The following is a 24279-nucleotide window of genomic DNA, read 5'->3' as shown; positions in this document are numbered from 1 at the left end:
GGCACTGCTCCCCTTCCTCCTCTGCCCATTAAATGGTTTCCCAGCACCAAGGCATCCAGGGGATCCGACACAGAGATGTGATGGCCAGGGTGGTCTGTCCCAAACTCTTCCTCCTTCTCCCTGCCCTTTGCCCATCCCTGTCAGCTCTGGGACCCTCTCTGCGGCAGCCCTGATTGAGCACAAAGGAGTGGTGCCTCCCCATATCTCTCCACCCCCATGCTCGGAGCAGCACCCAGGCATTTACATCTTTTACAGCATTCCCCTCTGCCTTCCACCTTTCCTCCCCAAAACTAGTGTGGCCTTCTCAGTGCCTGCCCTCCCTGCGTTGCTGGCTCTCCATATCTGTCCATGTCCCGGGGGTCTCCTGAGCTCTGCAGCAAGCAGGAGCTGCCATGACCACCAGAACAGACACAGAACGGCAGTCTTGACTCGCCAGCTTTCATCCCCTCAGTTTTCCCATCCCAAGTCTTTCCTCACACTGCTGGTTTTGCGCAATAGTTTGTAATGAGGCACTGCCAGAAGAATGTCATCTTCCTGGTTTTTCCAAAATTCAATCCGCCGTTTCCTGCCCATTCCCAGTGTCCAGCTTCTTTGTACATGTCTATACGAGCTTGCAGCTTCTTCAGCTTGCTATCACTTGCAGTCTTTAGCCCTGTTCCTATTCAATAGTAATTAAAGGGCATTTGGCCAGGTATAATGCATTCTGAGCTTTATCTCTCTCTGTATCAGTGCATGAACTAAAACAATTGTTTTTCAGCAGGACTGGCCACCTGAACTCATCAGCAGTCACCAACGCTCCCGTGCCACCACAAAGCAGAGGGTGGGAATGGAGAACCGATGGCACCAGGCTCATCCTGGCTGAAGCCACCCTGGAGCCGCACCATTGGCTCCCGCTGTGCTATCTTAATGATCCTGTCTTTTCCCCCTCCATGCTCTGTGCCTTAATTAGCCTTTCCCCCTCCTGTGGGCCCAACTGCTCTGCTTTCTTTTAAATCCTTCTTCCCCGTGCTTCGCCTCTAACAGCATCTTTCTACTGTACACTTCAAAGGCTTTGCTCACCGCATCTGTCCTGGCTGGCATTGGCCGGCAACGCCCCAGCAAAGGCCAGGTCTGCCATGAAATCACAGTCATTGAAAAGACTTCAGGCCCTCTGGGAGAGGAGCGGGGATGGGGGAGGAGGGGTGGAAGGATTTTCACCATTTCACCTCTGGGAAGAGCTATTAGTAACACAGGAAAAGCAAGGGGGAAACCAGCCCCCTCCTCCCACCACCCTCCCGCCTAGGGAGCCTGCTGAGGGCAGAGTGCTTTTATGTGCAAGTGGGAGGGAAGGAGAGTGTTAGGGCTTCAGAGGGAAACGCTTTGATCTTGACTTTGAATCCTCAGCAGTTCCCGGCTCACCCCCACCCCTCCCAGGGACCCCAGGATACGGCCACGGCTCCTGCTCGTCGCTGCTGCTGAGGTGCAGCGCTCGCTGTTTCACAGGGACTGCCCTCCTGCCCAAGCGGGAGCACGATGCCTCTGGAGGCAAGGGCATGGCACCGGCACCAAGTTCAAACTTTCCCTCTGGGAAGGAAGAGGGAACCCAGCTGGAAAAGGGAAAAGAGCCCTGAGAGAAGCAGAGGGTAATTAGAGATGGGACCTATTTTCAACGCTACCCCTGGGCGTTGGACTTGTACATCCTGAACATCACCTAGAAGGTGAAAGGGGAGGCAGCCACACTAACAGGGTGCTCGGTGTCCCTCTCAGGGGACAGCACTAAGGTCCCACATGAGAATGAAGAGGGAATCTTAAGGCAGAGGTGGGAAAACAGCAATGGGGACCCAGGCACTTTGCATGGGATGGGAAAGAAGTGGCACTGAGGCAGATGTGAGTGATGGGGAACGACACTGAGCTCTGAGTCACTGCAGAGGCAGCGGGCAGCAGGATGCGGAGGAGCCTTAGGGGCCTCCAGTCTCTTGTTCAAGATGGGATCTAATGCCCAGGCCAACTCCTTGCTGCCCTCAGGGAGAGGAAACTCCTGGCTGGGCCTTGCCACCAATCTGTCCTAATGTTCAGGCCAAGTTCTTCTGTCCTCCGTGCCATTCCTCTGTCCTCAGTCACACAGCTGAGGTCATCCCCATTAATTCCTCTCACCCTCTGTGATTTACACACTGGGCTGTCCCTGCCCACCAGTTCTCACTTCAGCACCACTAAACAGATCTTGCTCCTCACATCATCTCCTATAATTCAATCACAGCGGCTCTCTTGCTCCTGTCTGTAAACTCCCTGTAATTTGCAGCTCTCCCTCTCTGTGCAGTGTTAGCAGAACTGAACACAACTGTCTTTCTGCTGGCACCAGCATTGCCTGGAGGCAGACACAGAAATGAAAGAGCCTCACAGGTCCTCTCCGCTGGGCCCACCGGTCTGTCTACCCGCACATCCCGTTATGAGCTCCAGCAGCAGTGTGAGGCAGTGTGCTCATAGTTGGTTTCAGGGCTGGGAATGAGATGTACCTGACAAAATGAGCACAAAACCAGGACTTTTGAAATTCAGTTTGAACAAGTTACTCTGGAGAGTAACCATGCTTTCCAACCCTCCTGGCCACAGTCACGGCAGGACCACAGAGAAGTATTTCATGCAACTTGATGTTCCTTCCACCTAAGATATGTGAGCAGACTGCAGCTGCAGTGGCCCTATGTCTGTTGCCATCTCAGGCTGCAAGCTCTGCTCACTGGTGTTTCTTCATGGAGCAATGCTAGGGGAGAAACCCAGCCAAAACAGCAGACACTTGGGACCCTCCTTGGAGCCCTCCATGCTCTCAGTCCTGCCAGTGCCTCGTCAGTTCCAGTTAGTGCCTCGTCAGTTCCAGTTCCCTTGACTTCCCAGAGGGATGACAGCACTCAGATTTTGACTCTGCAGTGCTCTGGGGGGAGAAAGATGGGAAAAACAGAAGTCAGAATACCAGTAATGTTTTTGAAGGATGGACATGTCAATCTAGCCTGTTTAGGTCAATCTGTTCCAATTCCAGAGCTGGTTTTGGCAATGAGTCCACAGTCTGACCTGCTCCCAATGGCATTATTTCAGATATTTCCCATCCTACCTGGATGGTCACCTCTGGTCCAGCCATGGACTGCGGGTAGGGAGCTCTGACTCCATCCACTAGGATTGGAGGTGGGTTTGGGGGGCTTTCCTTGCAGGGAGGATAACTGAGTGTTTGAATATCATCCCCATGTGTGGCACTATTGCGCAGGAACCCAGCACCACGTTCTTGGGACACCCTCCTCATGGGGTTCAAACCGATGAGAATTGTACCTACTGAACACAGAGGTTGCTCTTGGCCTGTGCCCAAACTCGGAGCAGCAAAACCTGCCTTCCAGTGCTGCTGGATGTCCATGCCCCCCGGCACCAAGGCCCACGTGTGGCTGGATATCTGCCCACCTTTGCTGTGAAAGGATGGGCTGCATCAAGCACGTTAAAGCACAACAGGCAGAGAAGCTTCTGGCAAGCTGAGCTGAACTGCAAAGGTCTCCACAACCCGCTGCCGTGCTGAAGCATCCAGCAGCAAAGCAGGAAGCGCGCTGGTCCCCCACTGAACTCCTCCAAGGAACAGAAAAATGCTAACTACTTGTTTATATGCTGGAAGCCCGTGTGTGCAGTGATCTGCATAACAGAACTGCCCAGGCTGTCTCTTTGTGTGTTTTCCAGCTCCTATGTTAATCACTGACCCTGCTGACTCTGGCATTTACCAGTGTCTCACTGCCCTGTGAGCACTGCTTTGCATTTGCAACCAAAGAAGTTAAAAGGATGAAGGATGAGAAGGGGAGGGAGCAGCTGTGGCTGCGAGCACCAGCCGCCCGGGGAGCACATCCAGGGCTGGCCAGGTTGATAGCAAGAGTGGAGCTGGTGGTGGAGATACAAAGATTGCCTGAGCTGGGGGAGAAAAGCTCACAGGGGGATGGTTTAGGTCTCTCTTCCTTGCAGTGCGACTTGTCTGTGTGTAGTATGAGACAGGGAGCACTGGGGCCCAGGTTTCGGTCAGCTTGGGTGATGGATCTTAGCTGGGGCAGGGCGGACTCATGAGGGGTGGGAGTGGGGCCAGTCCGCAGCTTCCAGGGAGCTCACTCCTATCAAACTGTGCTCCTGGGAGGTGAGAGGAGCAGTGCTAAGGCTGGATAGGTGGCGAAACTTAAGGCCAATGGCCAACCCACCCAGCTGGGACTGGAAACCCCTGGTGGCTACAGCCAGCGGCTGAGTCTTTCTGAGGATCATCCCCCGCTGGCCAGCCCCAGGTGGTGGCCAGGAAAAGCTGTGCAGGAGAGCCAGAGGTGCAGGAGTGTGGGGTTTAGTGGGTGGCAGGAGGCCCTGGGGTCAGCAGGGGCTTTGGGACAGGGATGGGGTTGGGTGGGGAGAGCTTGGGAAGAGGAAGGGCCCGGAGGAAGCTCTGGGCTTGTGAGGAGGACGCAGGGTGGAGCTGGTTTTGGTGGCTTAGCGGTGGCGGAGCGACGTGCCTGGCGCGCGTGCTGTTTGCACAGCCTCACGTGAGCCCCGCTGAACCCATTGTGTGTGTGCGGGAGTTAAGGAGTGGGACATGGGGCCGAGATTAGGCAGCGGGGCAGGGACAGCGGGCACGGGCCTGCGGGTGGCATGAGCGTGGCTGGAGGGCAAGGGCAGGGAGAAGGCGGCTGTTTGTGCCCAGCTGAGAAGGTCTGGAAGCCTTCATCATCACGGTGCAAGGAGCACCGGGTCAGACACACGCAGCGGCAGTGCCAGCCCCACAACCACAGCGATGCCCGCTGCAGCCCCGGCACCCAGACAGCAGCACGGGGCCATCCCCATCCCACGGGGCGCAAAGGGCCGGGCTCACCCCCGGTCCCGGGGCCGCCGTGCTGCGGGATGTGGGGGCATCCGCGGCCCTACAGGGGCCGCGAGGCTGTGGGGCCGGGCGCGGCGGGCCCTTTAAGCTCGCTGTCGGCGGGACAATGGCCATTAGCACTTCAGCTTTGGAAGTGACCCCCGGCCCGCTCCGCTTTCATCTGGGCCGGGGCGGCGGGGATGGCCCGCTTCCTGCCGGGGGAGGGGAAGGGGGAACGAGGGAGGGGCGGCCCGACCCGATCCCCGACCCGATCCCCGACCCGGCTCGGCCCCGCACGCTGCCGAGGGTCCCCTCGGGGCTGGCACCGGGGCCGGCGGCGGCGGCGGCTCCGCGCCGCTTCCTGCCGCCGCCCTTAAAGGTGCGCAGCCACGGGGCCAGGTGAGTGCGCCCCGACGGCGGCTGCTGCTCCCCCTCCTTCCCCCGCCCGGCCTTTTGTCCCCCGGGCGACAGCGCGGTCCCCGTGGACTCGGGGCTCTCCTCCTCTTCCTCCTCCTCGGCTCGGGGAGGTCCTTCTCGGGGAGCGGGGCCGCAGTCAGGTGCCGCTTGCGCTCCGCAGGTAAGTTCCCCATCCCCGGGGAGCCGCAGCCAGGTGTCGCTGGGTTAGTGCACGTCGGGGATTTATTTTTTTTTTTTTCCCCTCTAAAATAAAGCCGGGTAGAAGGGGTGTGGGGGGGTGCTGGCGGGTGGGAGCGGGCTTCTTTTGCTTGCGGCAGCCCCAGGGGGTGATATTTCTCACCTAGACGGCCCCTTGAGGTTTTTGTGCTGCTCTTGTGCCCCTGCCGTGGTTCAGCTGAAAGCCCTCAGTGCCCGCAGCTGGGTTCAAGAGCCAGCTGAGCTGTCCCACCCAGCAGCCCTGTGAGGTTCAGGGGCTGAGGGCTCCCGGATTCCTGCTGCTGGGAGCGTTTTTGGGACAGGCTCGGGGAACTTGCACTACTGGATGCCACCAGCCCATCAGTTTAGGTGAGAGAACGTGATCTGTGAGTGCTTGCTTATCTGTTACAATGCAAAAGCGGCCGGGTTAGCAAAAACCTCCGTTATCAGTGCTGCAAAGCTCCCTCGGTTGTTTCTCAGGGCTGTGTTGGGTTGGGGAGCGTTTGTCCATCGCGTTCAGCTGGCTGTGCTGGGGGAGCAAGGGGGAAAAAAACCTCACTTTGCAGCAACTCCTATGTGTCAGGAGCTGCTGGGCTTGCTCTGCTGATGAGCACAAGCCTGCAGCTCAGCAGGGGCTGATGTCCTTTGCTTCTGGCTTGCCCGGCCCCCCTCCATGCAGTCTCCCAGGAGTTTATCTGTGATGCCGGAGCCCTGGCTTTTGCCTCAGGCTTGCCTGCGGGGTCCTGTTGCTCCAGCTCTGGGCTGCAGGAGCTGGCAGTGACATTGAGGCTGTGGGTTATTCCTTACGAAGAGGATTTAAATCTGTGACTCCAGCTCTCTCTGTTCCCCCCTCCAAGCCATAAGGGAGTGGGAAATGCCCACCAGGCCATAAAGACCTGGCGTGGTCCCTGTGCTCCCTAGCCTGTCCCAGCTCCTCTTCCCCTCCAGGGGAAAAGCTTTTCACCTCTTCTTTGCCCTGCTCTCCCAGCGGTTGCAGGGGATGTGGCCGTGGAGAGTGAGGGCTTGGGCTGTGCGGGGGCTCTCCCTGCCCAGCTGTACAGAGGGGCAGCTCTGCTTCAGCTCCTCACCATGTGCTGTTCACCATTGGCTTTGTGAAAATGCTGCTCTGCAGGATAAACTTCCGTGAGCCTCCAGGGCAGCAGAAGTACAGACCTGACCCAAAGTGACAATCTATTGTGGGTTAACTCTGATAGGGGTGGGATAAAAGCGAGGGAACTTGTGGTTTGAGATAAAAAATCATTTAGTGAGCAAAGGAGAGGTGGAAGAAGAAAGAACAAAACTAAATGATGCAAAGCAATCACTCACCACCTTCCATGACTATGTTAATACCCAGCCAGTCCTCAAGCAAAAGATGGCTAAAGGTCTCCTTAAACCCCCTCCTCAACCTGTTTATTGCTTATATGGCATGGAATAGCTCTGGTTAATTTGGTCATCTGCCTGGTTGTGCCCCCTCCCAGCCTCTTGTGCATCCTGAGTTTATTCACTGGGGGGGGCAGAGTGAGAAACAGAAGGCCTGGATGCTGTGCATGTGCTGTTTAGCACTAGGTGAAACATCAGTGTGTTATCAGCATTGTTCTGGTCACAAATGTAAAATGCACCCCTGCAGGGGCTGCTGTGAACAGAATTAACTCCGTCCCAGCCAGACCCAGCACACAACCCTGTGCTTGCTTGGTCAAAAGGGCTGAGGACAAATCTATCCCTTTTCTTTGCAGCTGTGGCCTTCTCCTGTGTTGTCTCTGAGTGCTGATGCCCTGCAGCTGTAGGAGAAGGCCCTGGCCTCCAACGTGTGGGAGACCATGGAGGGGCTCAGCTCAGGGAGGGGAGCTGATCTGGTGACCTGATTAAAGGCAAGGGGCAGCGGCAGCAGCACAGGGCTCCCCGTGGTGATGCAGCGGTGTGATATGTGGCACCTTGTCCCGTTTGCTGTTTGGTCACGGCCAGGGGCTGTAGGTACTGCAGCAACAGTAATGTTATCTGCAGCAGGGCACGGGATGGAGAGTCAGGAAGAGTCAGGCAGGACGGCTGCTTTGCTTCAGGGCTGCCGCCTCTCTCTGTGGCATCTCCCTGCAGAGCTGAGTGTGTAATGATACCTCCAAAGTGTTGTGAGAAGGTGGGTCTCCAGCTGGGATAGGAATGAAGGAGACGACAAAGTGATGTCCAGTATGCAGGGGGTGGCACTGAATGAGCAGGGCTCTGTGTAAGGAGAAAACTGACCAGATTGGGCTGCTCTGGGTGAAATGCTGTGCTCCCGGTGTGCAAATTGGTTTGAGAGGGAAGGATGGGGCTGGTGGGGTGCGGGATCTGAGCTGGCTGCTGGTGAAACTGTGCTGGAGGGGGATGTGGTGGTGGAGCTGGATCACAGGGGTGCTCCTGGAGAGGTTGGGGCAGAGCCGTGTGGGTGTCAGGACCAATGCTGACAAAGGAGGGGATGCGGGTTTGGCCCCTTGGGTCCTCTGAGTGGGAGCTGGCACGCGGGGGATTGGGACGGGCTGATTTGGGGAAGAAGGGCTCCATGTGGCCTCTGAACCACCCCACCCCATTCTCTCTGCGTCTGTGCTTTGGGGTTGCCTCCTGCCTGGCAGGGCTTCTGGGGGCTGCATTCTTTTTGCCCCTTCTCCCCGGCTGGCCTTGCTTCTCTGCTGAGCAGCAAGTGACACCTAGTGTCAGCTCAGGCACCCGTAACTGTGGCTTGGCTCTGACTGTTCCTCCTGTCTCAGGTTTTGAGGTGCCCTGCTCTGAGGGAGGGAGCAGCTCCCTGTCCCTTCTGCTGTTGGCCTGGATGCCTTGCAGGCTGGCCCCTCCATGCTCCTGCACAGTGCTGTGTCACCTGGTTGTTCCTGCTGAGATGATGAATATTTCACCCCTGAGGCTCCTTATATGTGCTGGTAGAGGGGAGATTAAATGCGCTGTGGGGGAGCTGGGGGTAGGGGTGAGGCTGGGCACAAAGCTCGGTGTGCAGGGGCTGAGGGTGGCCTCGTCTCCCACCCCGATGGATGCAGTTGCTCCTTAGTTTGACCCATCCATCCCAGACATCTCTGGAGGCTGTGTGCCATGCGTGCTGCCCACAGGAGGTCACTGCAGAGCAAGCTGAGCCTATATCCCCGTCCCAAGTCTGCCTGTGGGGACCCAGGCTTCCTCCTTTGTCCTTGGGATGTGTTTGTGCGGGTGGGGGGGAAAGGAGAGGCCTTTCCTCCACCCTCTTCCCCCTTCCTAACGCTTGGGGAAGAGCAGGAGGTAACAGGCCCCCATCAGTCTGGAGCATGCACTGTCTTGATCTCATGCGACTCCTTTCTTTCTGCTCCCCTTCAGGATGATCCAGCGGCACCAGCTGGTGCAGTCTGTGCTGCAGGAGCTGCAGGAGGCCACCGAATGCTTCGGTCTGGAGGGCCTCACCAGCGCCGCGCTGGAGGCAGAGAGGACCCTGTCGTCCTTCTCCCTGCCTGGCTATCACGGGAGGCAATTCCAAGAGGAGCTGGAAGTTGACCGAGTAGCCAGGAGCCTCTACCCCGAGGATGCCCCAAGTAACATGCTGCCCCTGGTTTGCAAAGGGGAGGGGAACCGCCTCTTCGAGGCCGCCAGCGTGCTGCTCTGGGGCAACCCCAGCCTCAGCCTGGAGCTGCAGGTGCGGACGGTGGTGGAGATGCTGCTGCACAAGCAGTACTACTTGAACGGCATGATAGACTCCAAGGTGATGCTGCAGGCTGCCCGCTACTCGCTCTGCACCGAGGAGACCCCGGAGATGACCAGCCTCCCCATGGCTATCCTGGAGGCGATCTTTGATGCTGATATCAAAGCTACCTGTTTCCCTGGCACCTTCGCCAACATGTGGCACGTCTACGCTCTGGCCTCCGTGCTGCAGTGTAACATCTACTCCATCTACCCCATGAGCAACTTGAAGATCCGGCCGTATTTCAACCGCCTCATCCGGCCCAGAAAGTGTGGCCCGCGGACCTCCACGCTCCACATCATGTGGTCGGGGCAGCAGCTTTCCCGGCAGGTCTTCAAAGCGCAGTACTTCGTGGCTGTGGTGGGTCTGGAGGAGCTGGAACCCACCATGCCCTCGCCAGAGCCTCCCGTCCAGCCCATGAAGACCCTCGAGCTGCTGAACAGCGACCCGCAGCTGACGTACTCCAACCTCCGTGACAGGTACAGCATCACCAAGAGCACCTTCTACCGCTGGAAGCGCCAGTCTCGCGAGCACCGGCAGAAAGCAGCTGCCAGGTTTGCAGCCAAACACTTCCTTCAGTCCTGCTTCCAAGAGGGCAATGTAGTCCCCCTCCAGCACTTCCGACAGATGTTTCCAGAAATTTCCCGGTCCACGTACTATGCCTGGAAGCACGAGATGCAGAGCGTGGTCAATGGAGATGCCTCTGCTCTGGCTGAGGCCCATGGGTTGCAGGAGCTGCACAGGGATGTCCCAAAAAAGGCTGTGGATGAGCCGGCAAATTCAGAGGCAAGCTTTAGGCCCCCGAGTCCTTCCCTGGACCCGGTCCAAGCAGGGATCTTCATGCGAGGAGCCAAATCCTACCTGGAGAAATGCATTTCCATGAACACTCTGGTGCCTTACAGGTGCTTCAAGCGCAGCTTCCCCGGCATCTCCAGGTCCACGTACTACAACTGGCGAAGAAAAGCCATCAAGGAGAACCCCAACTTCAAGCCCCCTCAGTCTCCCTTGGATAACCCCAAACCTCTAGCCATAGGAAAACCACTCCTCCAGCTGAAGCCAGGCAGTTTGCCTGTTAGGAAGAGGCTGAACGGAGACCGGCCAGCGCCCAGGAGTCTCCTGCAGCTCAAGCCCTCTCTCTGCTGGAGGAAGCAGCTGCGAGACGTGGCCCGGAGGCAGGTCCAGCAGTGGCAGCTGCCCTTCAGCAAGTTTCGCCTGCGCTACCCAGCGCTCTCCTCCACGACCTACTGGTTTTGGAAGGGCATCGGCCGGGCGCTCAGGCGGCAGCGCCTGTGCTGGGCCAGCTCCAGGCGGCTGTTGAAGCGGGTGGCTGCCATGGGGCCGCAGAGGGCCGAGCTGGCTGTCAAACCCCAGTTCCCCGCGGAGGTAGCGAGCAAGCAGCTAGAGAAGCCAGCACCAGCCACCCCGTACAACGCCACCATCTCGGGCTACGCCGTGTCGGAGCGGGCCAACAGCCGGATGTTTGTGATGGATGTGATCGCCACCGCCCAGTTCAAGGCGCAAGCCAAGCTGTTCCTGCAGCAGCGCTTCGAGTCGAAGACCTTCCCCACCTACAAGGAGTTCAGCGCCCGCTTCCCCCTCACGGCCCGCTCCACCTACTACATGTGGAAGCGTGCCCTGCACGACGGGCTGACCCTCGTGGATGCCTGAGGGCTGCTCTGTGCCCTGCGGCTCTCCGGCGGGGTGTCCAGGCCGGGGCTCAGGCCTAACTTTTTGTTCTGGTTTTGTTTTGTTCCTATTCTGATTTTTATTTTTTTGTTGTTTTGGGGAGTTTCAATCAGGTATCGAGTGCCTGCACGGTGCCCACTCCCAGAGATGGGAGGAGTGGGAGGCAGGCTCTGGCTGCCCCAAAGGAGAGGGGCAGAGGGGTTTTGTCCTCAGTTGTGCTCAGGGGATGCGCAGGGGTCACAGGGCATGGCAGCCCCCCTGTGTGTGCTCGGGGTGGAGGACTGGAAGGGCTGTATGCCCTGGGCACAAGTGTGAAGGAGTGGGGATGTGCAGAACTGAGCATGGAGGTGCCCGGCATCCCCTCAGCTGTGGGTGAGGGGGGTTTTGGGGCGTGCTGAGTGTTTTTTGGGGGGATATGTGTACATCTCTGATCTGTGCTCCTCCCGGTTAAGGAGGATGAAGGCTTAATCTCAGGCCAGCACTGATGCCACTTTAGCTTTTGAGCTTTTAATAGCTGTCCCTAGCTGCCCTGATCTTCCCTGGAGGAACCAGAGGCTGGTAGAGGATGGCTTTGGGTTGTGTCCCTGTTGTAGCCTGTGCTGGGAATGTGTTAGGTTCCCTTGCCAAGCCAGGAGCTGCTGTCCTTTTTTTTTTTTTTTTTTTTTTTTTCTTTTTGTTTAGGCTCCAGAGAAGCCATCCCTGACCTTCCTGGTCTTTTAGCAATAGCCTCTTTCACGCAGTCCTTCACTCAGAGCTGGCAGCTGCCTTCTGTGTCTCTTCCCTGGTGCCTGCATGAAGGTGTCTGCCCCACCGCAGGCAGGGACCAAACCCCATGGGCCCAAAGTCTCTCCCTGAGCCACTCAAGGCAGGGTGGCTGCCTCCTCGCAGCAAGCATGGCTGTGTAGGCCTGACTTGTAAGAATTGAAAGCAATAAAGACTTCTGCTCCCAGTCCTGTGTGGTTCCTCACTCCTACATAAGGGATTTCTGGGCAAGGCTTTTCCCTCTCCCTTTGCTTTTCAGAAGGGGGTGGTGACCCATTAGCTCCTTGGCAGTGGTGCTAGTGGGACCTTGTCACCATTGATCCACCCCTAGAAAATGCTCTGTGGGGTGAGGGGATGCCAGGTTGCTGTGTGTGGTCCCAAGGGAGGGGATCTGGGGCTGGGGGTGCCTTGGGGACGGGATGGGGCCTGCAGTGGGAGCAGCGCTGGGTGCTGCTGCAGAGCTCTGAGTGCCTGGGCTCTGTGTGTCAGGAAGTAATTGGAGTAATTAGCTGCCAGTGACTTCTCACCAGTGAACTCCTCCAAGGGAGCAAGCTGGTAATTACTCCAGAGTGATTACTCGTGTCTCCAAACTGCCGGGGGCTGGAGATAGCCACTTTCCATGGCAGCAGCGGCTGTGAAGGCAGGCAGGAGAGAGACCTCCGGGCTGGGGCTGGGCCCTCCCTCTGCTGAGCCATGGCAGCAGGAGCTGTGGGTTGTCTGACTGCTGCTGCTATCCCAGGTCCTCCCAGGGGACCCTGAGCCTGGGGTGGGCTGGGGACAGGGGCAGGGTGCCCATCAGGCATGGGGGGGGTGCTGCTGATGTGGTGGGTGGTGGGCAGTGCCTGTCTGGGGGAAATCCACGGAGCCCAATTCACACCTGTTGTGCCGTGCTTGTATGGCAGGAGATGAATTTGAGGCAGTCCCAGCAGCTCTGCCCCGTGCTGCTGATAAATCTCTCCCTTTGCAGGCACGGAGCGAGATTTAGTTGAGGCGTCACTCAGATCCCTCACAGGCGGGTGCTCAAAAGCACTGACCCCAAACCAAGACGGAAATGAAAACAGTAAAAGGAGATTAAAATGCTGTAAAGCTCTGCAGAGTAGCTCCCCACCTGCCTGTGATTTAGGGCTCTGCTCATCTGCTAACACACCCATCACATCCATCCAGGTCCATCGCGCTGTGCTGGCTGGGTCGGGGTGGTGGGGCAGGACATGAACGTGGCAGGGGTGCTCTGGGGACAGGGACAGTGGTGCCACCCTGCTGTGTCCCTCCTGTCCTCGGGTGGGCCAAGAGCAGCGTCCCACCCCGTGGCAGCACAGAGCAAAGGTGGAGGCAGAATGTCATCCCTGCAATAAAACCAGGTGGTTACGTGGGGGATGGCTCGTTCCTCTTCAATGGGGATGTTAAACGTGGGGACTAGCAGGGCAATAAGCCTGCCTAATAAACCAGGTGACTGTGAATGGCTTAATGAGAGATAATGGCCTGCGGGAAGGGCCAGTCTGGGTGCTGCTCCTTGGTGTGGTGCAGGAGCACCTACGGTGGGCAGCGGTCTCTGTCCAGAGGCTGTCCTTCCCATGGGACCAACAAGCTGCAGTCCTGAAATTCAGCATGTGTTTGGCATCTGGGCCATTCAAACAAGAGGTTTGCCAGATACAGTCTTTGTGGTGGAAGTGATGTCTTAACAAAAGGACCTGGGAGCCCTCATGGTCCCCGTTACCTCCCCACAGCTCACAGGGGCACGAGCAGCTCTGAGCCTTGCAAGGCCCACCAGGGTGGAGATAGATCCACAGCAGGAGGACAGAAAAGCCAGTATCACCATTCAAATGTGAGCAGCAAGCATAAACACAATCATCCAGAATATCTATGTGGGGAAGGGCGGAAGAAAGGTGAGGAAAAAAAGGGACCTCCTGGGTAAGCCCCTCCATGCAACATCCTTGCATCTCCCACTGCCCCATCCCAGTGCTGCAGCTCTGGTCTTCAGGGTTGCCCAGTTTCTTTATTCGTACTCGGTATTTCCAAATCCTCCTGATTTTGTCTCATTAGCAAATGTCACCAACGCACCCTTCCTTCCTCTGCCGACTTGCTAATGAGAATACGGGAAAAGATCAATCCTCATCCTGATCTTCAAGGATTTTACCCTCCAGCCCAACAGAACTTCTTCTAAAATATGAATACCCCATTTACACCCATCTCAGCTGGCCTGGACCAGCCCTGCCTGACAGCTGTCCACACGGTGCCACACCAGCTGTTTGGCCGACATCCAGATGCTGCATTCCCTGCCCTTTTCTAGAAAAAAAGTGAGCTGATGTGCCCTGTTGATTTAGCTTAATCAACATCTGGAAAACACGCGAGCTTTGGAGAAAACACTCAAATATAAACACACTTTGGGAAGGAAAAAAAAAATCCATCTTTCTTGTTCAATGCTGTCAAGAGTTCTCTGTCTGCACACAGACTTTGATTTATGACTTCGGGGATGGCATTTTGGCAGAGATTACATTTCTTTGCATGTCAGGTCTCCTTCCCTGGCTTCTTCCCCATCCCTGTCCCCAGCCTTCCTTCACTGGAGGACCTTGCTCAGGAGATACAGCGATGTGCCGATGGTGCTGGGGAGAGGAGGGGATGATGCCCGGTGCTGAAGCATGCAGGTGTTTGTTTGCTGACAGAAGGAGGTGGAAAAATCCTGGTGCTGTGGGGTGCTGCAGGATGATCCCCAACCATTCCCAAGCGTCCCCATACCTTGGGATCAGGGGGACGCAGAGGAGGGGGGCGTGCAGGGTGAGACAGCTCAACCCCATGGTGCCCTCCTGCATGCGGGGCTGCCTGAGATGGCAGAGGGAGAGGAGAGGTAATGAGCACCCAGGTTTCTTGCCTGGTGCTGCAGTGATGGCCCTTACTTGGCTTCTCTCCCAAAAATCCTTCTCCCAGCCCCCGCAGGGGAGGCATGGCCATGGGCTGTGCCTCCCCGCACACCCTGCTGCAGGCTGTTTGTGGGGAGCAGTGGGGAGAGGAGAGGAGAGGCTGCCCAAGGCACGCACTGATACATGCTCTTGCTTGCCTTTTCTTTTTTTTTTTTTTTTTTCCTTCTTTTTACGGGAATAGATGATGTGCCCTGTCTCAGCTAATTAGCTATTTCCTCACCAGATTGTTGTGGAGGGAAAGCACTGGTGGTGCCATTAAGCGAGGAGGACGAACCCTGCTCGTCGTCATTCCCTGCGGCTCTTCTCTCACCAGCCCCAGAGGAGTCTTGGTGGGGCAGTGGAGGTGGTTTTGCCCTGACAGCACTGGCTCGGGGAGCAGGTGTCTGTGTACATCCTTGTAGGGCATCACCAGTTAACCAAGCTCCCATCCCCAGCTCAGGGAACCCCAAGTCCCGGGGACCCACTGCCATGCATCACTGCCCTGGGGTGGGCACCTCTGATTGCCCATTGAGTCTCCTATTTTCTGGGTTAGAAATGCTGCCAGACCAGAATTCATCCCCCTTTGCCCAAAATTTCTGAGAACCCGCTGTGGGGCCAGGACACCTGAAGCTCTGCTGTGGGGCTGCAGGTTCTGGGGGGGGTCCCTTCCACCTGGGAGAATGGGAGGGAGAGGGTGAGGAATCACATCTTCACAGCCCTGGCTGGGCTTATTTTTTTCTTTCTTTTTTTTCCTTTTCTTTTTTTTTTTTTTTAATTTTCTCAGCTCAGTCACATTTCTGGAGCTCGCATGTCCCCCGACTGCGTGGCTTCCAGGCTTTTTGCTTCCTTCCCTTCTGCTCCGGTGGCTGCAGCAGACGCTGTGAGTCTGCGATAAGTTATTCAGCAGCATTCTCCACGCTGGTCCTTGGATTTCAATTTCCACATGTTTCCCTTCAGGCTGTTTCCAACTAATTTCTCCATTTGCATAATGCCCCCCTTAGGGATGCGCTTGCTCAGCCTCTTCCCCCCCCTTTTACAAGATCATCAGAGATCCAGGCTATTAGTGGAAAACTCTCTTTAATTCTGTTGGTCCTTTGGAATTAGCCCAGTCCTGCCTCGTGTGCCTCCAATTAAAGGAGACAAAGGGGCGTGCAGGGATGAGCAGATTTGGGGAACGAGCCCTGGCAAGGCTTGGGGGCACTCCCATGGGGATGAGAAGTGGGACCATGGGGGCAGGGGGAGGCTGGTCCCCGTGCCCATCGCATGCATCCAGCTCCTCGGGCAGGGATGCCCCTCACCTCTCCTGGGCACCCCATCACTTCTCTCCACCATCAGAAGCCAGACCTGGCTAGTCACTCCTAATATTCACATTTTCCTGCCCCTCTCTGAGCTTGTTTTATTTTCAGCTTCTCCTCTAGGCAGCCTGACCAGAAACCTTCCATCCTCTACCTAATTCTCATCCATCCCCGCATGGCTAGAAGCTCCCATTACCACCCTGCTCCCAGTGCGGGCTGCTGGCTGGGATCTACATCGCAGTACGACCCCCCCCGAGCTGCCCAGACACCAGCTGGATGATAAACTCCGCAGGGAGCTGCAGAAACACCTCCAGCTCCCAGCCAGCTCAGCACTCCCGCAGCAGCCTGCAGAGCTCACCTCTTCCCGCTCCAGCTCCGCGTTGTTACAAACAGCATCCTTTTTGCCTGCTCCTTTATTAGCTCTTCCACATTATAAAAGATAATGGGAACTCTCAGAACTGCTTCTGAACAGGTCTCTGATGTGCTTCTCTCCTTTATGGCTCGAGTACAACAGAAATCGCAGACATTAACATGCTTCTTTAGGGTGAAATGTACATTTGAATGACACGCAGCCGGAGGGGCACGCTGCGCCTCTTGCAGAGCCATGGGCAGAGAGGGGCAAGGAGGATACTGGGGAGGGGGAGCCCTTTGGGTCAGTCATTGCCTTCATATCAAACTGGATGGGCATTTTTTCCTTGCCTTTGGATGACGGAGATGCCCCCATCTCGTGCTGCCTCCAAGACTCCCCCCTCAGGACCCTGTGCCCTTGTTCCCAGCACCCCACCCCGGGCTCTGCAAGCTGTGCCAGCCCTTCCTCTCCACCCCCTTGGTGCTCAAGCCCCCGACCTAGTGCCGAGAGCTGAGATCTTTCCCCCTGGTTCCTCCCCCCCGGTCACTTCTTGGGCAGAAATTCCCTCTGCAAGTCTCCCCAGGGCCAAGCAGCGAGGGATGCCAGCCTTCCCGGGGCCCCGACTTGCAATTATCGTGACAGTCGTTATGAATGCTGGAAAGCCTTGCTGGCTCTGCCAGACACCTTTGATGAGCAGTGTCTGCAGCTTGCATTTCTCCTTTGTTTTTGTCTGGGATGGGCTGGTGACCACGGATGTGTCCGGAGGGAGGTGCAGAGAGCACCCCAGGACCTTTTGGTTGTGTCCATGCTGTGCCCTCCTCCTTCGCTGCAGCTGAAGGGCCAGGTGCCACCCATGGCACCAACATGAGAGCGTTGTCCCCATCGTGGGCGTCCTGACACCACCCCCAGATGCCCAGAAGAAAGAGCGGTCATTGCCTGGTGGCTGCAGGGATGCCACGGCCCTGCAGCAGGGATGGGGGCACCAAGCTGGCAGCAGGATGCGGCATTGCTCTTGTACTCCTTCCATGGTGCTCCTCCTGGTCCCTGCAGGCAGCCCGCTGCTCAGTTCCCTGCTGTGGGATGGTGTCACCCCACAGCACCAGGCAGAACGGGTGTCACCGGCTCACAGGATGGCTGAGGATGGCTGGGACCTCGGGAGGCCACCTGGTCCAACCCCTGCCCAACCAGTGCCACCTAGAGCAGGTTGCCCAGGACCATATCCAGGTGGTTTTGAATATCTCCAAGGATCTGCTGTTAGTCTGAAAAGGGAAAGAGCCTGCACAGGGCATCCAGGGCTGGGTCCTGCCGTGCGAGTAGCCCTTTTCCTGCAGGAAAGCTCGATCCCAGGAGGGCTGGCGGCTGGGGACGGCGCTGGTGTGCAGGCGGCAGCTACACGTGGCCCCCTTTGGAGAGGTAAGCGATGAGTGCCACCACCACCCCGACGTACACGCCTGTGCCGATGGTGATGGAGAGCGCCGCGAGGAAGAGAGCTCGGCGGGAGGCTGAGCTGGCCAGGTGGAAATCTCCTTTGGAGACAGCCTTGCTGGTCTGGAGGAAGAAGAAGCACACACAGCTGTACCTTCTCGTCTCCCTGTGATACGAGTTCATGCAGTGGGCACAGGGGGATGGATGTGCACAGGGATGAGCTGGAACGTGCCCCAGTCAAGCTACGTGTGGGGTGTGCAGGCATCCGAATGGCCCCTCTCACCAAAAACGCAGGCAAACCCAGAGGGCCAGATCTCCTAGCCACAGCGAGGAGTCTCAGGCCTGATGTCCCCTCTGCAGGTGTCCTCTCTGTGTGGAGCTGGGGAGGGCCCCAGGCTAAGTGCTGCATTTTCTGATACCTAAATTTATCTTGGAAGTGGATGGGTTACATCGCCGCGCTCTGCAAACAGATTTTGGTGCTTTGAGTGGGCTAAGCGGGAAGCCTGCCGATGCTCTGCATTTTTTGCTGATCAGTCTGTGTTTAAAAAGATCTCGGGAAGAATATTGTCACTATCCTGGAGCTGTGGCTTCTGTGCATGTTCAGTGCACAGATGAATCAGCTGCCCAGCCCCAGCCACTTTATCCTTTTTATGCACCAAAATGAAGGAATGGGAAGTCATTTAACGATATTTAATGGATTTTGTCAGGTTTGAGTCTTCAGTTGAAACCTATTGACACAGAAGGGCTTATGGAGCCCGTGACGGAGGCAAACGTGGGTGTTAGCTCTCAGGGCTGGAGACTTCCAGCTTCCCCGAGTGCACAGGGTGCATCCAGAGCTATTCCTAATATCTCTTGCTACTGGGGCTCAAACAGACACAGACACAGCCTGAAGGGATGCTCCTTGCCAAGACAGTGAACCCAAAGGGTAATTACAGCACAGGGAGCTAAGTGTGAGCTGTACAAAGCGCATCATCACATGGCGAAGGCACTGTGCTACCCCGTACCTCACACAAAAATGTGAAATCAGCCACTTCTCAGGTCCCAGGCAGTTGGAGCTTCCCCCTTCTCTCACCGGCTCTGTGCCAGGTGCTCCTGTTATATACTTTTCCATTTCTGTTTCTGTCTTCTTGATTTAACTTCTTAACACCTGTCCCCCTTCTATTCTCGGTACAACAGCATCCGTGCAAACACGGAGCGAATCTCCTGGCTCGACACGAATTATTCTGGGCTGACAGTAACGTGACTGTGAGCAGGCCCTGGGCAAAGCGCTGCAGAAGCCCCAGTTTGCTAAACAGCACCTGAAGGCCCAGAGGAAAAGCCTGCCCCCAAAAGCCCACATAGGAGCTGGAGGGTTTGCAGCCCCATGGCAGTTGTGGAGCCATCCAGAGCTCCCTCTGCCCCAACCCTTGGGGGCCTGGGCACAACACAGAGATGAGCAGAAAGGTCCCTGCAGGACCCTGGCACCAGGGCTGAGCACATGCAGGAAAGCAGAGGGGGCCGGGACATCTCTTACCCCTTGGGAGAAGTAGAAGGCAGCAATCCCCAGGGGCCAGAAGCAGCACAGCATGGAGAACAGGGCCAAGCCCAGGTGGTCCCGGGGAGGAAGCATCAGGAAATGGTCCTCGCTTTCGCTGTCACTGGAGGAGTCGCTCTGCAAAAAGGGATGAAGTCAGGGCTGGTAGGAAGGTTGGTGGGAAGCTCCAGCAGCACGTCCATGAGCTGCCCCACGCCCTGCCATCCACTCCTAATGAACCTGCATGAATCAGAGACCTGCCAGAGCAGCACGCAGGGATGGAGGAAGTGTCTGACAGCACCCCAAGCCCCCCAGAAGTTTTCTCCCCACCCTGGCAGGGCAGGGGAGCAGGGGCTGCAGGCACCCATCTCCTCGTGCCACCAGGCTCCTCGCCACGCTGCGCCCCGAGGCTACCTCTCAGCCCTTTCTCCCACCTCCTGCTCCACCCCGGCCCCACCACATAGTCTCACATGTTTCCTACCTGCAGGTTCAAGGGTGAGTTTCAGAAATATCTCAGCGTCTCAGCCTGGTTTGATGAGAAAACCCGTAGCTCAGCACATTCAGGAGCGGAGCCGCTCCTCGGCTCCCTGCCAGAGCAAACGCTGAGCTCGCTTGCTGGGGGTCTGGGATTTCCCTGGGAGATATTCTCACACTGAAATATCCTGAGCTTTGGTGGAACTGGCTGTTTGTCAGCTCAAACAAACTTAAACAAAGTGCCTTATCCCCATTAGGGACCGGCAGATCGATACCCCGCTAAACTAATTTAGAAATTGAGGGAAAGCGGCTGAAGCAGAGCGGCGATGTGTCCTGTCCTCTTAGCAATCCCATTTCTCAGATCGGCTGCCATGAGCCCGCCTGCATTCGGCCAGGGCTTTCCCGGCAGCCTGTCCTCTGAGTGATACACGGCTGTGGGAGAGGCACGGGGTTGTGGCAGAGCCGTGCTATGGGCTGGGCAGCCCGCACCGCCGGCCTCGGGGACCTGAGGAGCTGGTGGCCTCCTCCTGAGGTCTGCTGTGAGGGAAAGGGGCTGGAAATTATAAGGAGGAGGAAGAAATCCTTGGTGCACGGAGAGTGAGGGGTGAGACAGGAGGTGGTGGGGTCTGGGGGCGAAGCTAAAGGGAAAGAAGAGGAAATATACAACCGAGAAGTTGGCCCAGAGGTAGCAGAGGAGGCGTTTGGTGCCGTCCCACCGCGCAGAGCTCACCTCGTACTCCTGCAGCTCCTCCTCCTCCACCTCGTAGGACACCGTTTGGATGCGGATGTCGCTTTCTACCAGGCGTGACCCTTGCGCCTCGTGCCCGTCAGGCCCTTCAGACGGGACCTCTTTGCTTTCCGTGAAAGTGGTCTCGCAGCTCTCCGCCTTGCTGTCCTTGGCCTTGAGAGCGGTCTCATCCTTCACCAGGATGAAGTTGGGGCCGTACAAGGCTTCGACAGCCAGCTGCAGGGAGCTGGCGTCCAGCAGCTGGTGAGTCCTGGCACCGCCCGTGTTCTGGAAGATGTAGGAGTAGAGTTTCCCTTGGCAGCGGTGGCTGGGGTAGTCCTGGCTGTGATGCTGGTGGTAGGAGTAGGTGCCGCGGAGGTGCCCGTGGGCCTTGGCCAGGAGCGGGTCCTGGAGCTCGCGCACGCTCTCCATGCTGCCGGTGGAAGGGGAGAGCGATCCTGCGGGAGCAGAGAGAGTGGGAGGGAAGAGCTGGCACTTCAGCGAGGCGCGGCAGCCCAAACGCCTGTCGCCCATGCGGAGCCGATGTCACGGCGAGGCTAGCGGGAACAGAAGGATTTGGCGAGGCTGGGGAAAACAAGGGCCCTCCCCCCCTTTTCCCCAGCTTGAATGCTATCTCGGCAAACTGAGCATCTCCTCCCCAGCAAGATAAGGATGCAGCCGTGCGACAAGAAGCTCTGATTCAGGCTGGATTAAGACGAGGATTTGCTGTATCTATAATGCATCTTGAGATGGCCACGCACAGCCTGGCAGGAAAGGACCTTCTGCATCTTTTGTGCGGGCTCCTAATTTGTGCTGCTGCAAGGCGTAACAGCACTGAAGTAGCTAAGAGGCTGACATCCACATGAGGGGCCCTCCTGAATTCCCAAAGTGGAGGCTGGCATGGGGAATTACAGCCCTGTGGGCGTTACGTGCTCAGCTAATGGCCTTCACGGGCACCGGCTGATTTTTGGGGCTGTTTCACAGCCGGGCTAGGGCTGGGACACGAGGAGGCAGCAGTCAAGGAAAGCCAGGATCCCTCAGCTACAGATGTCAACACCAATTCCTGCCTCAGGAAAATTCCCCTCCCTGCTCCGTTCCTCCATTTCAGAGCACTGAAACACCGCCCTGCTTCTTCTCTTTTTTTTTTTTTTCTTTTTGGCATGAAAATTTCTGAGATGAAATGTTTCGACCCAGTTTCTTCTGAGGAGCGTTTGCTATTTTGGCTCTCCAACCCACCTTGGCACAAAGACACCGCGTAGTGAGATACCCAAATCCCCCAGGAGAGAGAGAAACGATCGCTCTGTGCTCCTCGGCACCCGAGCACTGTGTTTTACAGCCGCTCTCCGGCATGTTCCCAGCTCCTGGAGCATGCCACCCTCTCGCCTTGCAAGCCCAAAGGTTGCTTCTCCTCCCCAGAGACCTCTGCAGCTGCTTCCTCTGCAGGATGCTGCGTGGCAGAGGCACGCTGCCACCTGCTACAGGGCTCCCAGTGGCGCACCAGCCTTTCTGACGGGAGGTGCATCACCTTGGCTTCAAACCAACCCTCGGGAGGAAAACAGAAATGAAGGAGTGGGAGCCGAACGCTCCAGGGAGTGAACAGCCCAATTGCCTCCCAAGCGGTCCTGTTCCCCTCGGACGAATTCTGCCACAGTGCACGGGTTTGAGTGCTGTAGCCTGTTGTAAATGTCCTCGTTGATGGGTTTTGTTTTGGCAGCGGTCGTCGCATTTTGGAAAGCTGTTCAGGAAAATGAAGCCATTCAAAAGCACTCCTGCATCGCTAAAGCACTGCGCATTTTGGCGAGTGCCCTCCACACCTCCCTCCCCCAAATCATTGTCTGCTCTCCTCACCCTCCCACCTTGCTAATAAAGCACTCAGTGGCTCCTGTGGCAGATGGCTGCGAAGTATTTTCCCAATATTTAAAGGCGATGCCTATTGGTACCACAGAGCATTTTATTTCCTGCACAGAGCCAGATAAATGCGCTCGGAGCACAAAGCCTCCTCCCTGCTTCCAGGTGAGGAAAGCACGAACATCTTCTTTGCTTCCCTCAACATGCAGATTAGATTTCCGATGAAATATGTTTCTTTTTTAATGAAACGATAAGGGCTGACCAGACCCTGAGCATCCCTCGAATGTAGGAGCCCAACCTGGAGCAGGACACCATGCAGCAGGACACCAAGGTCCAGCAAGAGAAAGCTGGTGGTTGTGGTGAGGCACCAACACCTCCTCTCCAGAAGTGTTTCTGGCTCTGAACCACGATGGGGAGGGATGGCAGCCTGCTGGGATCTGAGCCCAAATGTGCTGGGAAGCAGCCGCAGCCGGGCTGTGGGCAGGCTGCCGGCAAGAGGATGCTGCAGGCGTGGAGGCTGCTGCCTGTCATGCACCAGGTCGTCAGCACCGATTTTGAGGAGGGAGAGAGGTGTGTGGCAAAGCTGCTGGCTCACAGCTGGCTGGCACTCAGAACATGGGCTGAGGAAAGAAGGGCCAAGAGGCATTAGGAACCCCAAAAGTGGCGTGGGAGAAGGCAGGGGGTGCTCAGGGTGTGTGCTCTGAAGCGCACGAGCTGGATGAAGTGGGGCTGCCACCTCCAGCAGGGGCTGCAGGAGGGGTCCTTGTGGCCACATGGGGAGCCCAGAAGAGCAACTCCTCTCTCTGGGAGAAGCACGAGGTGATAACGGGGCTGCTGGGACCAGGAGGAAATGAGGAATGAAGATCTCACTGCCATTCTCCTACAGATGCAACGGGACCACGAAGTGCAGCTGTAGCACCCAGTCCTGGCATTGGGCTGACCACACACGTCTGCAGGGCAGGATTGTACCATGCACTGGGCCATAAAAATACCAGAGATAATACTGGAGGGAAGAGTGCAGGGCTGGGAAGAACCAATGCAGCCCTGCGGTCTTCCCCAAACCCCATTCGTTTTATCTGGATCCCACGGAGAATTCAGCCACACTGGGACTGAATAAAGTAAGCCTGGTAATAACCAGGCTTGGGGGAAGAGGAACGGAGCAGGCAGATGAAAGCAAGGAAGCTGTAAAAGCCCAAGGTGGTGAGCACCTTGGCCTCGTGTCCAGCCAGGACACCCCTTGGGGGGCAGAGCCCCATGCCTCAGCCATCACTGTGGGCAGGCTGTGCCCTGCAGAGGACAGGAGCAAATGCTGGCTCCCTGAAAACTGCTTCATCCTCCTGGCACCACAAACCATGAGACTGGGCTCCCCCAGGCTCCCCCAGGGCAGCTGCAGCGTTCTCCAGCCCAATGCTGGATGAAAAGAGCCAAAATAAGGCCTGACAAAGCAAGGTGCCAACCCCGGCTCTGCTCATCGTGCAGCCCAGCCCCGCACCCCGGCCCCGTGGCTGGCGCAGGTTGGCGGCGCAGCCCTCGCTGGGACCCTCAGTGCAGATGCTGGCCACGATAAGCCCAGTTAATGGTGAATTAAGTAGCTGTTCCAGGAATCAATCATCGTCTAATTGCCCTGTCAAGCAAACACTCTGCCTGGCTTCCCGGGCTCATTAGGAGGTTGGGATTTCTTTGCACGTCCCCTGGCTCCCGAGCGAGAAGGTCAGCTCTGCCTGGCCAGAGGCTGTCCCTTGGGACCAGCACCCCGCAGGCTGGCGTGCTCGGGGAGTGATGCCCGCTGTGCTGCCGTGTCCCTGATGGGTCTGGGGGCAGGGGACAGCAAAAACTGCTGGGAAGCAGCATCGTGGAGAGGTACAGCTGCTGTGGCCCCAGGACAGCAATGGTCCCACTCCTGATGGAGCAGGAACATGGAGGAGACGTGGCCAGCACCCTTCCCATCCCAGCTGTGAGCCTTGGGGTCAGGTGCAGCTCGAGGGGAGAAGAAAAACCCTTTTATCAGGCCAGCAGGCATCGCTGCAGAAAGCAGCCGTGCTCCGGCTGGCGGAGGAGGAATGAGGAATGAGGACATGTGGTGGCAGCCGGGGCACCCAGAGGAGCAAAGGGGCACGGTGGGGGCAGCGGTGGGAGAGGATTGACACGGAGCCAACAGCCACGGGTTAGAGGGAG

The 24279-nt window shown here is 57.2% G+C and overlaps 2 protein-coding genes across 2 annotated transcripts; one reads left to right on the top strand and one right to left on the bottom strand.

The window, feature by feature from the left end:
* Window positions 1-8774: 8774 nt before the first annotated feature.
* Window positions 8775-10799, top strand: VRTN (vertebrae development associated; the record flags this gene model as incomplete). The annotated part of the gene is made up of 1 exon (XM_084288249.1): window positions 8775-10799. One exon carries the CDS (start codon window positions 8775-8777, stop codon window positions 10797-10799), a length of 2025 nt encoding a protein of 674 aa, XP_084144375.1.
* Window positions 10800-17506: 6707 nt separating this feature from the next.
* On the bottom strand, window positions 17507-20688 carry SYNDIG1L (synapse differentiation inducing 1 like; the record flags this gene model as incomplete). The annotated part of the gene is made up of 3 exons (XM_084287717.1): window positions 17507-17665; window positions 19056-19193; window positions 20260-20688. 3 exons carry the CDS (start codon window positions 20686-20688, stop codon window positions 17507-17509), a joined length of 726 nt encoding a protein of 241 aa, XP_084143843.1.
* Between the last annotated feature and the right edge of the window lie 3591 nt (window positions 20689-24279).

The sequence above is a fragment of the Netta rufina genome (assembly GCF_964035555.1).
Source record: "Netta rufina genome assembly, chromosome: 5".
Lineage (NCBI taxonomy): Eukaryota > Metazoa > Chordata > Aves > Anseriformes > Anatidae > Netta > Netta rufina.
This window is presented reverse-complemented; position numbering and strand designations above follow the sequence as displayed.